The sequence below is a fragment of the Lepisosteus platostomus genome, chromosome 8, assembly GCF_059453375.1.
Source record: "Lepisosteus platostomus isolate fLepPlt1 chromosome 8, fLepPlt1.hap1, whole genome shotgun sequence".
Classification (NCBI taxonomy): Eukaryota; Metazoa; Chordata; class Actinopteri; order Semionotiformes; family Lepisosteidae; genus Lepisosteus; species Lepisosteus platostomus.
Window position 1 is genome coordinate 24,440,566 of NC_142618.1, and position 15,284 is coordinate 24,455,849.

Below are 15,284 nucleotides of genomic sequence, written 5' to 3' on the forward strand. Positions count from 1 at the left end.
AACAAAGTAAATGAAATGTACTCACTCCCTTCCCACTCAACCAACTCGCTCCCCTGCTCCTGCTGTTATCCTTTTCCTTAAGACAGTGAAGAACCGAGAGTATGATAACTTGTAGGGAATCGTGAAGGTTTTTTTTTATGTTCCTTTTATTTTACAGCATAACACAGGCATTACTGTCCTAACATCTCTACACACAATATACATCTAATGCTTTCCTGGCAGAAAATGCACTTCAACATAAACATGCTTACTCTTTATTAACCAAGCTGTGCCTTGTTGAAGCGATGCAGGTGATGTGTAGCGGATCTACAAGCATTTACACTCTTAACTGCACAGCTTGCGAATACGCAAGTTTGGTCTGTGAATACAGAAAAAAACATTCACTGATAATTTTGCAAGAATAAGTTGTAAATATTGAACTTGAAACTTTCATACAAAAACATTTGTATGGGACAGGGTGGGTGTATACAGCTGCTCGAGAAGAATCGTGAACAAGATGTTCCATCAATATTCTTTTCAACAGAGCAGAGATGAACAAAATGAACAATAAATACATTATTGTCCCCGTCCCCATCCTTGAGCTCTGGGTAGTGACCAAAAGAATGAGATCATGGGTATAAGTGGTGCAAGTGAGGTTTCTCCATAGGTCTTTGGGGATTACTCTTTGTGACAGCGTGAGGCGCTCTTCTATCTCGGAGGAGCTTGGAGTAGAGATATTGCTCCTCTGGATCAGGAGGAGAAAGTTGAGGTAGCTCGGGCATGAGTGCCTCATGCTGGAGGGGTACAGGGCACGGCCCACTGGGAAATACCTGGGAGATCATATCTCTCGGCTTGCCTGGGGGCATCTGGGAATCCCCGAGGAGGTGCTGGAGACCATTGCTGGGGAAAGGGAAGTCTGGTCTGCCCTGCTCAGTCTGTTACCACCACCTCAACAGGAATAAGAGCTTAGAAGATAAAATGAGACCATAATCACATAAAGGGTATTTTAAATAATTGTTAGTAAGAGATGCCCCATGCTCAGAGGGTATTGAATAAGTTTTGGAAAACTTTAAATAGTCGATTTTTAAAAGGAGGTAATTTGTCAAAATAAGCATTCAAAAAAATAGTATGTAATGGCTGTGCCTATTATTTCAATTATTTTAGGCATGTCTTGATAGGAGTGAGACTAAATCACAATGTTAAATGATTTTAACACTCCTGATCTAATAATTTCCACTAAGTCCATAAAACACATTAGCCAACCAGAAGAGAAAATCATGAGGGGCTGAAAATGACCTTTTCCACCACCTACAGTATATTCGTAGTGACTTAACATGAACTTAAAAAAAATATTTCAACATTCTCTGAAAAACATCTAGTCTTTTATTATGTTATATATTATTATCTATAGCATTTCAGAGCTTCAGGGCTTGACTGAATATAATCAATTAAAATATTTGAAGTTCCATAGTATAACATACTTGTTTTAATTAATGCAAGCTGATTTAACATAGGTCAGGCATAGGGGTACAGATAGTGTTTATCTTCAAAGTTGAATGAAATAATATTTTAAATAAAGATGTCAGAGTGACCCTCTTGGCATAATGTTGGATGACACCATGTTATAATTTGAACAACAAAATGAAAAACAATCATGTTAGATTAACCTGGCTTAAAAATGCCAGGCAGATTCAGTGTGACTCAACATTTATTGAAGAGACAGGTTATTTGACTCAAATTAAAGGTCAATGGAGTCATAATATGTGTATGTAAGCAGCGTTGATGCATTAGAAAGTTGTTTGTGGTTTTGAAATCATTAGGTCTGCATGTGTTTTGGTCTCAATGAACGTTCTATTTAGATGACAGGTTTTACCATTAGTGAAGAGGAATATATTTTTACAGTGTATTAACATATTCAAATGCATTTCAGTGCCTTTGTGAATACTAAAATATATCTTAAACATATGAAGTGAGCAGGTAAAGATACATAGCATATACAATATGTAACACATACAGTATGATACAGTGATACGTCATATACTGAGTATCAAACGACATTTCTCACTTCTCAAAAATTCCCAAACCTTATCAGGAGAATATCAAAATCTTTCTTGCAGCAGGTGCACTAAAATTTTATTGAACACACATACTACAGATTACATTTATAGCACAGATTAACATTTACTCAACATAGCTGATTAATAGAGGGTCTGCTGACTGCTAGTATCACAGACTAGCAATGCGTATAAGGATTATTTAATGATTAGTATATAACTCAAAATGGAAAATGCATTTACAATATTCTTCCTTACATATATATTTTGAATATTTATTTAATTATTCTTTCATGCAGTATACAGTATATGAAGATGAGTACATTTTATAAAGTACATTGTCCTTTCTACATAATTACTGATACAAAGAAATGGCAAAATACCTTACTAGAGAGAATTGTTCCTCATTGCTTCATAAAAGTTTTGTTATTGTGTTGGATTTTTCCAAATGCTTATTCATAATGTTTCAGCAGGGTTAGCTAATTTGAAGATTGATTATCCTATTTTGAAGTTTTGAAATACTGGGCATTGTCTTGTCCTTGGGAGACAAGTGATGTAATGAAATCAATGAATCATTGTAGTGTTTCTAATAATTTACTTAGGTTAATTAACTTCACTGTTAAATCATTAAGACACATTAGGCATATTAAAGAATACATATTCAACAATGACAGGTGCATTCTTAGTCAGGTCATGAAACCAGTCTCAATACAAATGGACCATAGCATATATATACAGGAACAGACATACAAAGAAGAACAAGAGAGGAAGAAGAACATAGTCATCATCTCTCATGATCAGAACCAGAAGCTTGTGGAAAAAGTTCTTTTTTGAATCAGATTTTAAACTGGATTATGTGCAGGTAATCTAAGCACAGAAAGAGTATTGGACTTTATTATAGAAGAGATCTGCTGTCTTATTCATTTGGAAATTCTAATTTCATTTACTGTGGAGTACACAGGCTAAAACTACCTGCCCTAGTTTTAGTGGTGCATTGTTAAAATTGGAAAATTGTGTCTCATTCTTTCAAAGTATGAGCATCTGTTTAGAGAGAAGTAATCATGGATGGGATGTATTTTGTTTATTAGGACATTTTTTTTCTTATTGATGTTGTTGGTGTTTATAGTTTGGAGTATAAAGGGAGATTTCCGGATACCATATCTTGGCAGAAAACAGCGCTCTGAAACTCAGAGAATCTGTGCATAATGTAAATGTTGTGTGTTAGTGTTATTTATTAAACAAATATTTGTCAGGGTTTGGAAATGATTATTATTCAGTTGTGAAGATGTGCTGGAGGATAAAAGAATACACACTAACAGAATACTAACAGTTAGTAATGTCTGACAGTAGGGGGTGAAATTATTAATCTACTGTGTATAAATTACTTCCACAGTAAGATGATGTCAGGACCTGATTCTTATTTGATGTTTACATATAATTTAATAACCTCCTTATATTTAATTTAAACACTCCCCTCTTTCATAACAATATTTATGGTGTAACACTTAATCAATTCCAGACAATTCCAGGCCATATTTTTCACTAAGAGTTAACTTATTCAACGAATTAATATAATAGTTTGTGCCAATATTTTACATAACTATCTTGTAAAGATAGTTTCCTGTCCATTCCATTCCATTATTAAAGTTTATATATAAAAATACTGTTGGAAAACATATGGGGAACATACTAACATACAGTATATCAGTAAATCTGTAAATATACAGTATATATTGTGATGCCACAGGTGGAGTGGCCTCCACTGGGGCATGAACAGGCACGCTCCGGACATGCCCCTTTAGGTCTGCTGGCCAACGTTTTCTCTGCTAAGTGTGCACTCACTCTTTTAACACACACTTTCTAATCTTCATATAATCTTAACACACACTTTTTTCCAACAGGGGTGCTGAACTCAGCCCCCTCACTGGGGCAACAGGTTGCATGGCTCACATAGTCAGAGACCTCTGGGCCCCCGGCTCTCGGACTCTCAGGCCAACTCCAACTCTCCGACTCACTAGTCCCATTCAACCTCCTCTGAGATTCGGGTTGAGGTCCCTCACCTTACCAAGTCCTTCATTCGCGGTTTCCTGGGCCCGACAAGCTTCACCTTCAACTCTGATGTCACTATTTCACTAGGAGCCTCCCTGTTCCCAGCCACCATAGCTGGAGCCTCCTGTTCCCTCACTCTTAAGCTGGAGCCTTCTGCTCCCTTACTATTACACACTGCACCAGGGGTATGGGCTTCCGCTCTGCCCTGTCAGCGCTTGGACTAACAAGGACCCCCCCACACATTCTTGCACTAACAACACTGAGTCTCTTCTTAGTACAACTTGAGACTCAACACACAACCTCTGATGTCTCACACTTACACCCTAGGCTGTGCCTTGCAGCTGCTGATGTACAATCTCTGTACTATTATCTGTGCCTCTCTGTCATACTGTGCAGCATTGGTGGCACCCTCATCTCATCTCCACTGCACGCTCACCACCCAGAGGTCTGCAGCTAGATGGATCATGCTCTCTCCCCCCATACACCGTCCCTCTTCTGCTCACATTCTGGCACACTACCTCTTAAAGGCACTATGCCCGGGACGGCATGACAACATATTACTGTACATATCTGTTTGCTGTAGAGTTGTAACTTGATGAAGAGTTCGTATTCATACCCACAATTCAAAGCAAATTGTATGCTTCATTACAACCCATAATTATTGCTGCTCTTCAGTAGTATTATAACCTTGAATGGTGCTCATATGAAAATAAATCTATACACACATTATCTTTTACAAAGTGCGGGGTAATACTGGCCAATTATTCATTTTGTTATATTTTTTTAATGTTTAGTTACCGAACCAATTCACTGCAATTACATACACACTTGCTCATGTCAGTTTCTGGTGACGACAGGGGTGGATCTGTCTGTAATTTGCAGTGAATTTAAATTATTTTGTTTATTTTTTCAGGAATAATTCTTGTTAACCATGGCAGATAAGAATAATGATAATAAAACACTTGACAGTCCCCACATTTAGATACGAAGGTCACAATTACTGAATTTAATAAAAATTATGTGAGCAACAGTAACATTGGCTGCTGTAAGCATAGTACAATTTTTTAAAAAGTTTTTTCAATGATTATTTAGGTCTGCTACAGTCATACAGTATACAGTAGGTGTAAAATATTTTATTATTCTTTGTAATAAATCCACAGGATAAAAAATGGCCCTTGCTTTATGTACAAAACCATTTTACATCATGGTCCAGCAGCCTGTAAGTCCTGTTCCCACTTTGGAGCAAATAAGTTCCATGGACATGTTCCTCTGATGTACCCACAAGCCATACAGTCTGTTATTTTACATGTTGAAGGCTCCATGTCACCATCCAGGAGAATAATAATAATAATAATAATAATTGCTTACACTTATATAGCGCTTTTCTGGACACTCCACTCAAAGCGCTTTACAGGTAATGGGGTCTCCCCTCCACCACCACCAATGTGCAGCATCCACCTGGATGATGCGACGGCAGCCATAGTGCGCCAGAACGCTCACCACACATCAGCTATTAGTGGGGAGGAGAGCAGAGAGTAATGAAGCCAATTCATAGATGGGGATTATTAGGAGGCCATGATTGGTTAAGGCCAATGGGAAATTTGGCCAGGACGCCGGGGTTACACCCCTACTCTTTTCGAGAAACGCCCTGGGATTTTTAATGACCACAGAGAGTCAGGACCTCGGTTTTACGTCTCATCCGAAGGACGGCACCTGTTTACAGTATAGTGTCCCCATCACTATACTGGGGCATTAGGACCCACGTGGACCACAGGGTGAGCGCCCCCTGCTGGCCCCACTAACACCTCTTCCAGCAGCAACCTTAGTTTTTCCCAGGAGGTCTCCCATCCAGGTACTGACCAGGCTCACACCTGCTTAGCTTCAGTGGGTTGCCAGAATGAGCAACAAGTTGTAGGACTCACTGATGAACTGACCACCAAGTCACAGCTGGGTAGTGACATCAATCAGACTCAAAGTAGCAATGTCCAGGATATCAACCTTTTTTCTTCATGAGGTTTTTGTCATGAAGAAAATTGTGTTACAGCATTATAGATAATGTAAAGCTGCTATGAAAGATATCTTTCTCAAATAAGGTCAAATGCTTTCTGTATCCCAGGCCTTCTGGTTGGCAGAATGTTTATCCAGGGGTTTGGATCAAAATCACACCTCTATGCATTCTAATTTTACTCCAAAAGTTCAATACCTTTTTGGAACCAATAGACACACTGAAAATGTATCCAGAAGTTTATGGGAAACTGTACTGCATCGCATTGAACTGAATGTATTGTGATCCACTGAGAAGAAAACATAGTTCACTAGAAATAGGAAGAACTGAACTCTACTTTATATGTATTATGTAATTGTATATACACTGCACAGTTCACTAACATGGCATTTTGTTCCTTCTGAAAAAGAACAAAGTATGTGTGATCAAAGAAGTTCTGACTACTGACATATTTCATTTTTTTGTATTTTGTATTTTGATTTCCTCAGGCAATACTAATATTGTATGTCCAGGTTCCATTAACATTTTGCATTTGAGTCAGTGGTTTTTAATAATAAAACTTAAGGAATTGTCTTGTACAATTAAAATGATAGAAGATGAAATTTGTCGAATCTATTAGAATGCATAAGCAGGTATCTGATTTTCATCAGAAGAATTCTTGTCACATGCCTGTCGCTAGCAACCTTCCTGTGATAAGCACAACTAGTCCTCAGAGTGCGATGTATAGCACAGAGTAATGACAGGCACAGCTTGTGACCCCCACAAAACAGACCAGTTTCAGAGCCACATAGTGGCCACATCTGTTCCTAAACGTGGCCAGCTAACCTGCCAAGACTATAATTTCCTTGAAAAGAGACAGGGAAAGAGACACTTAACAAGCATAGAGGAGTTCACATTTCCAGCTAACATTCAGAAACTGGAATGTTTTCATGCATAGTATTTGGTTATTTTTGATACATGTGGCCTAATTTAAAAAAATACTTCAATATCCAGGTAAAGAACTAGGAGTTAATAATTATTAATAAGTAGTGTCTCAACACCATTAAGTTTATAATGTACTTATAAACTAAAATAAATACTATCAATGTAAAACTTACCCAAATCTGCAAAACCGTGATGAAGTGATGATAAAGATAATTATTTTTGTACAGTAGGATGGCTGATCAAGACAATAATGAATAATGTACAGCATGATGAAAGGGTGTTAAAGTACTTCTGGAAGGGCTTCTTCATCTGGATCTAGTGGCAAGTGGTTTGGATCAAAGTCAAAGGAACCAGACCGTACATGAGTTAAGGTTGGCAGTGACTGCAAGGCTAACAGCGAAGCTATGGAAGAGGGCATAGTTTATGGTGTTTTGCAGAGACAAAACCCATACAGTAATTCTGTCATGAAAGAGCATTGTAATAGGCAGCTTTTTTCCTGTTGTATTTCCTTATACATTTCTAGGTACAGGTGCAATGTGAGCGATCCTGAGACTCAGTTCCATTGAAGGATTGTATTCTGTAAACTTATCCATCATTACTTTTGCAAATTGAAGCACTTCATTAAACTTGTGAATGTCTCAACTATCTTGCTCTACATCCTCTTCAACCTCGGTTTAATCTTCTTTGGCACTTCTCACAAGCTTGTCATGGTCCTCGTCTGTTAATTCATCTCAAATCCATCCAGCTGCTCTTTCTCCTAGCTTATGTTCATGTCAACAAAACCTTTACCACCCATGATTATTTATTGAAAATGTACTATATATTTTTTTAATCTTAGCCCAACTCAATCTCACTGACCTTCTTTCACGAATAATCAAATCTGTGAAAGTCAAATACAGGAATGTTCAAACCTTACTGTACTAATTTTAATGATTAATATATATATAATGTAATGAAAAATAGTTGTTAATCACAGATACTGTATATTTATCAAAGTTGGCTTATTGTTTATAATTAAAATGTTTTATACTGTATATAATGGAACATTATAAACCCATAGGAAACTACAGAAAATATGCATTAATAATAACAATAATTTTAATGTTACACGTTAATCAAAAGCAACCTGCATTCACCACTTAGAACTATAAAATAATATACATAGCAAAATGAGCCACTTTTATGTAATATATTATAATAATCAAAACAACATAAATTATCAAGATGAATAATACAGTATGCTGTAAAAGCACAGTCTAAAGTAACTAAAAATCAAAACAATATAGAACACATAAATCTATTTATTTATTGCTTATTCCACTACAGGTTCATAGGGAGACAGCATAATCCAGTAGACAGTGGGCAGCAACAAAATTACAAAATTACAATGATAAATCTTACTAATTATCATACGTATAAAGAAGTATAACAAGGTACAAGTACAAAGTGATTTCACTCTGTGGCTGCCTGAAAACCTGTTTTAAAGCAAATGAAACCATAAACACTTGAAAGCCTCTGTGGTAGGTTGGCCCAGGAGAGGAACTAGTAGTTAGAGTAGGAACCATATGGAGACACTAACAACATCACAAGCCCTAGAAAAGACAATGGCATTCTATTTGAGTATTAAACATTTTTGGAGAAGGCTTACTTGGGAACTTAATTGGAATTTGGTATGTGTAACCTGCAACTTTAATTTAACCTTAGCTGTCAACATGTGTGGTCACTGTTGACCGTTTGCACCATGGCGAATCTCCTTCATTTGCAGTCAATGAATATATGGTATGTCTGTTTGACAGTATCACCATCTTGGGACCTCCTTGTCATACTAACATGACTGCAAGGGGTACTTACCAACATCCATTCCTGTATATGGGTTTTAGACTGCCAAAGACAAGGGACCTCTGCTACTGTGATATCTTGTGAGGAATCACACTCCTTTCCAGCAAAACCTTCTTTAAAATTCTCTTCAAGTGCATTGATGACAGCTTTGATAACAAACTTACACCTGAGAGAGCAGCGTACCAAAAAGACAGAGGATATATAAACCAGATGTGCTCTGCACCACAACACTTGCCTTGATATCACTGCTCTTTATGAACTTCCTTCAAAAAGGAAAAACTGATACTGAGCCTTAGTTCATCACACCAAAACTCTGTGCACATGACAGAAAAGTAAAGAAAACCATACCTGTTAGGTTAGATGTCAATATCTGGAGGTGAAGTGGCCCATATAGGGAGCAGAAATTGGTCTCCCAGGTTTACAGAGGCTTAATATTAATAGAAGTCCAATGGTAGGTCATGTAAACACACAAAAAACATTTGTGCAGGAGTGAAATCACAAGTCACATACTGGGCTCCTTGACACCCCCAAATGGGGTAGCAGCAAGGACGCTTTCACGCATTCAGTATGAGGACACATTTTAAATTCAATCTGTTTGCCAAGAGATTGAAGAAGTCAATTTATTGCTCAAGGGTTTCACATTCTACGTGTATCAGAGCTGAATCTCTGTCACTCAATGTTTTAAATCTGTTGAACCTGGTTTTTGTATTTTATAGGGTTTGTTGCTGAGAAAGGTGTGCACTTTGCTGAAGCTGTTGGACAAGCCTTGGAACCTAAGCTTGCAGTGTCACCAACACCAGGAGCAGAGCAGGTGGGGTACAGACCTTCTAAAGAAATAATATCTTCACTTTCATGTTCAAGCTATTTGATTTAATATTTTCCTCATGTTGTCGTACATATTTCTTGCTTAGATTATTTAGATGTAGCAATCACCGAACTACTCCAGAAAGAACCATTGCTTTACAGAGATTTCAAAGCAGAATGTGATGTAACAAGGAGGAAGGGTGACAAAACCAGTCTACAACTTGAGTTCAATACTCCTCCAGTCACCATAAATACAAGAAAAACCAAAACGTTCCTAAGGAGTGCATCTTAGTTAAGAAATGACCAGAACTTTGCCTGTGATGGTACCAGTATAAAAAGCATTTCCGTTTGTCAGCGAAGCACTGTTAAAGCATTGCCTTGTACTATACACACACATATTTTAGTACTCTTTTTCTCAAGTGCTACAATAATATGTTTTTAGCTGATATAAAACTTTACCACGGATTAAATAACATGAACATAATGTACAGAAAATAACATTGATTTCTGTTGAGAAATATAAAAAAAGTCTGAGTATAAACTATTGCAATATTACAATTCGACAGGCTCATATTATCTCCATAATGCTACATAAAATAGTTACCTACTGATCAAAATGGCTCCTGATTTTAACATTCCTGTTTTATTAATTATAAAATAATATTCTGGAGTTCAATTAAACTCCATGAGAAATGTTGCCTGGTAATTTCTCAAAGTTGAGATTTTCCACATAGCCCAAATGCATCACTTCCACTAAAGAACGACATTTATAATTCTCTCAGTGAAACAAAACATGAATAAAAAGCCTAACTGTCATTGCAACATGATTTTATTATTATGAGGTGATTGAGATCTTTAATGTTACTGTAATTATCATAGAGCCTCAAAACTCTCACAACTGTTTGCATGATGACAGAATTTGATGGAAGTACTGTAGTTCTTTTTTTCCTATAGTTCTGGGTGTGCTGTGACTATGAGCAGCACCCGCTCAAAGAAAGAGAAGAAATGTCAGGAAATAAAAGTCCCTTCTGCATGCAAAAAGATCCATCTCCTCCTGTGTTTCTACCACCAAAGTAGAAATAAAAATGAGCAGGCTTTATGCATTTTGACCTATGTTCTATGCAGAATTCTTGTTTACTATTATTATTTTCTGTGCAATACATTAGTTGAATTAGAGTTAAAGCGTTTTTATTCAGTTGTGCTGTACTTTGATAACTATGATTATGATTCAATGGATTTGTTTCCCAGGTACTATTTAACAATACTTTATATAAACGCATGGAGTATCCCTGAGCCCATGCAGTATGTAATATGGTGTTTTTGAACATATCATTTTGCTTTAAGCAGCTGGTAGAATGTAACAGGGCAGCTTCCGGGAGTGTAGCTCAGGGAGTAGAATGATGGAAGGTAGTGTAGGAGCACTCCAGAGACTGAGAGAGGAATAAGTCAGGGTTCACATTTCTAATGAGAGTATTATAGAAATTGGCTTCAGCAGTCAGAGAGCTGATTTTGCACAATAAAAGAGACTAGCTCAGAGAGAAATGGATCTAATCTGATGGTTGGACTAGGTCAGTACATTTATATAGTGCAGCCTTGAGCAGTGTGCTATACTACTGTATATAGTTTCTAAGAACAAACTGGCAGGTTTTGACGATGGAATGACCAATACGATTAGCATACTGACACTGAATATTGCGCTAGAAGTGCTACATAGGAATTCCTTACATTATATGAACATTATTTAGTCTTGCATTACTAGTTTGTTTAGATATTGCAAAATCCCAGCTATTAAAGCACATAGACTGCATGTTCCAACATTTCCAGCTGGGAAATTACCAAGAAAATAACACCAGCCCATTGGACTCTGGTTGTCCTTTAAAGTGGGAATGTACCAGCTACAAAATTGTGCAGGAGCATTTGGTTAGAGTACAAGCTCAGCCACCAATCACCCTGTAAAAGCTTTTTTAGCACTTGAACTCTGAATCCCAGATCAAGACTTATCAGCTACAGAGTGGCTTACTTTATGAGTCACTGCTTCTTCATTAAATGCTTCATTCCCTTTGGATGTGGAATTGTGAAAGTAAATTACATGCCAGCCTCCAACTATTAAAAAAATATTCTGGGGTTACATCAGGACAGGAGATATGAGGCAAGTTGAGGCAGAATTAGCTCAAGCTCTTGGGAGAGATGAGTGCAAGCTTGTTGAATAATTAAAAGGGACTGACTTTTAAATAGAGTATAAGGTACTTTGAATTTAAAATGACATTTCCACATATGATTGGCTGTTTGTGGTTCATGCACAGTGACACAGTGTTTTTGTGATTGAGATTATCTGCAACAATTTCAGATGTTTGGGGAGACATGACAGCTAATTGCACTAACATGTATGGATGTTACTATACAGATGCAGCCATTCAAAATGCGCGGTAAAAACCCGCGGTACGGTAACCTACCCACAAGCCACCGCGGGGCACCGGAGCATACCGCAGGGCAAGTGATTGGCTGGCCAAAATGACCGACAGGGGCACTCGTGGTGCATTGGTTGGTAGTGCAAAGATTGAATCATTTAATGTCTTTACTGTGCACATTTTAATCCGCTTAGTTTTGAATATTTATATGGATTTTACCACTAAAGGGAAATTTTAGTAGCTGAGCATAAAAAGAAGAGGAGCATAACGCATCTGAAGGTCATAAACGATATTAATTTAAAACATTACTGTATGTATGTAAACTGTACTGTGTATGGCTGGTCTTGGTAGTTTAAAGAAAAAATACACACCAGTCTTCCATTTCTCCCTAAACATTTTAAGCATGAAAGTTTTATGAAACGGTACCCAAATATGCGATTGCTGTATAGAATGAATTTTAATTAAAAAAAAATATTTAACACGAACATTAAGCTGTTTACATCTTCCGCCTGAGAACAGTCACCCGTTGCTACCCAACGCAGAATGGTGATTGGCTGACACCATCTGACACCCCTCTGATTGGAGAAAAAAGACGTGCTGGTTTGCTATACCAGGAAGAGGATTTCTTTCAATTCTAAACGTGTATTTTAAAAGTTTAAGAAATAAAAACCTTACAGCGTACACAGATTTCTAAACTGATCAGGATCGTTATCTTTGTCTTATGCATAATAATGTTCACCGCTCTGTCCAGCAAATTAATAATAAACTTTATTTTATATAGCTTTTTAAACGAATAAGTAATTAGATTGCTCATAAACCTAATCACTTGCTTTTTCTTTTTATTTAGGCTCAGATTTCAACTATAGATCGTATTATTAATAACCATAATAACAACCAACCAACAAAAACAACCATATAAACATAATACCAACCAAAAACATAGATAACAACCACAATACAAAATCAAATAATCAAACCATTTTACACTCGCAAGTCCTCCAATTATCATAATCCCGCCCCTTATGCAAAACCAAACCTTCCTCCCATCCCAGTTTATCCTGTTTATCATAAACAAAATCCACCTCAATTTTCAACATAAAGCATTACACAAAATCAATACCTCAACACTCCATACTCAACAACGATAATTCACAAACAGCCAGAACATGTAACTACACATTCCCAAACATACCTACTTTCCATAGCCCCGCCCCTTATGCAAAACCAACATCCCTCCCCTGTTCTCTCTCTCCCCTGGCGGTTGTAATTGTTTTTATTTTCAAATAAATTTTAGCAAAGTCATGTATTTTAAAAATCTTAAGATTTTTCTATATATGTCTTTATTTAGTGGTTTCATTAGTGACAAAGGCTAAACTTTCTTGGAAAAATGTCTTTTATGTAAACTATGTTTGCTATTAATTCATTCAGGGCTAAAATATGTTCATTGTCTTCTAATGAAAGAAGGGTTCCTTTCGCCGTAGTCGGGAGCCTAGCCTTTAACTAGTAAGTACTGTATTTACTGGGTTTTTGAGGGGGGGGGGGTGTCTTTCGCTGGAAATCTCGCCTCCTACTTTGAAAATACCCGTGAAACCGGTTCAATTCGTCACAGCCAGCACTCCTGCAGAGAGTTGGGTTGTACTTGCAGTGTATGCAGTACACGCGTTATGCTCTTCGTTAATGTCTGTGAAGTTTTATTTAATCTCTGAGCCATACTGATTCTTCTGGAAGCCAGTTTCCGCCAGGGAGTAAAAAAAAAAACACACTATGGTATTCTCTCCAATGCAGTGCAGTTAAAAACATACCTCTGATGCTGCTCCTAAATGAATATCGTTTATGACCATCAGAAGCTTTATGCTCCTTTTCTTTTTCCAGTGGATTGAACAGGGAGAGGCATTTCATGATGTACTTTTCACTGATGAAACAACAGTGGCTCTGGAACAGTTTTCAACCAAGTCGTTTTATAAAAAGGGGAGATATGTACACGTTACTGAAGCTAAAAGTTTAGCCTTTGTCGCTAATGTAAACACTAAATAAAGACATATAGAAATCCCTACGTTACAGACTGTATATGGCTGGTATTGGTAGTTTAAAGAAAAAATACACACCAGTATTCCACTTTCTCCCTAAACATTTTTAGGATCAGAGTCTTACATGTGGTTATTTCGAAAACGTTTGTACGTGCTCCTTCTTACCATGTTACTGTTTACCGTTACTGACCATATTAAGTTTAAGTACGCTGGGCAAACGTTCCGAGGTCAAATTCTTCCAGCACGGGGGTACCTTTAAAGCGGAGACGACGGCACCGAAATTTTTTGGCGCGCCTTCTCTTTAAAGCCCTGGCCAAATATGAAGACAGTACGTACAGTTATAATTCAAACTGAATTAAAAACTACACATCCCAGTTACCATGGTGGTGCTTGTGATCATTGCGTTTAACCAACGAAACAGGGCGAAAAATCAGTCACATGACTTTGGGGCAGAGTTTCGAAAGCTTAACCTATCAGCAACAAAGCGAAATTTACACGATAGGCTACCTCAAACTGTCAGTTACACGACTGTGTATGTCGCTTAAGCCACTCCTATTTGGCATTTTAGTTATGGAGGCGAGAAGACGCCCCCCCCCCCCCCTCTCTGGGTGCCTGATTTGCCGCCATCTTTAACCGCTTCGTGTCCAAATCGCAGTAGCTACGCGTACGAAATAAAGTTCATCCCAGCTACAAAACATATATATTTTTGTGGTAAGAGGGAGCAAAACATCAGTATTTACTGCTATTAATTAGTGTATGATTTATAGTTGAAATCTGAGCCTAAAAATAAAGTTAAAATCTCGACAAAGCAATGTAGGAAATACAGAGAAAATAAATCCTTTCTGACATCTAAAATCAGTTTCGATCAAGGTCTCTAAAACGAACAAGAAAAAGAGGATTTTCGGAGGGCAATTACGCTGTATTTATATAGAATAAGTGATTTATGAGCAATCTAATTTCTTGTTCGTTTAAAACAGTGAAATGTCAGCTGCAAAAGATCGCACCAGAAACAGCACTCTCTCTGCCTGTCATAGACGTTCAGGAAAGGCTGAATGAAGTCATGGTGATCAATAATAACAGTTGTAGGACAAGAAACAAAAGATAGTGAAAACTTAAGATTTTTAAGGCTAAAACTCAAATTCATTCTACAAATTAAGGCAAATGAAAATTCAGGACGTTAAAGTGCTAGAGGTGT

General features: G+C 37.3%; 1 protein-coding gene across 2 annotated transcripts in view; it reads left to right on the forward strand.

Moving 5' to 3' along the window:
- Nucleotides 1-15,284, forward strand: part of xylb (xylulokinase homolog (H. influenzae)) — a 128,697-nt gene that overhangs the window by 90,411 nt on the left and 23,002 nt on the right. For both annotated transcript variants that reach the window (XM_088642951.1, XM_088642950.1), the window contains one exon: nt 9,567-9,661. In XM_088642951.1, coding sequence (XP_088499077.1) covers nt 9,567-9,661 — 95 coding nt within the window. The remainder of the gene's footprint in view (nt 1-9,566; nt 9,662-15,284) is intronic.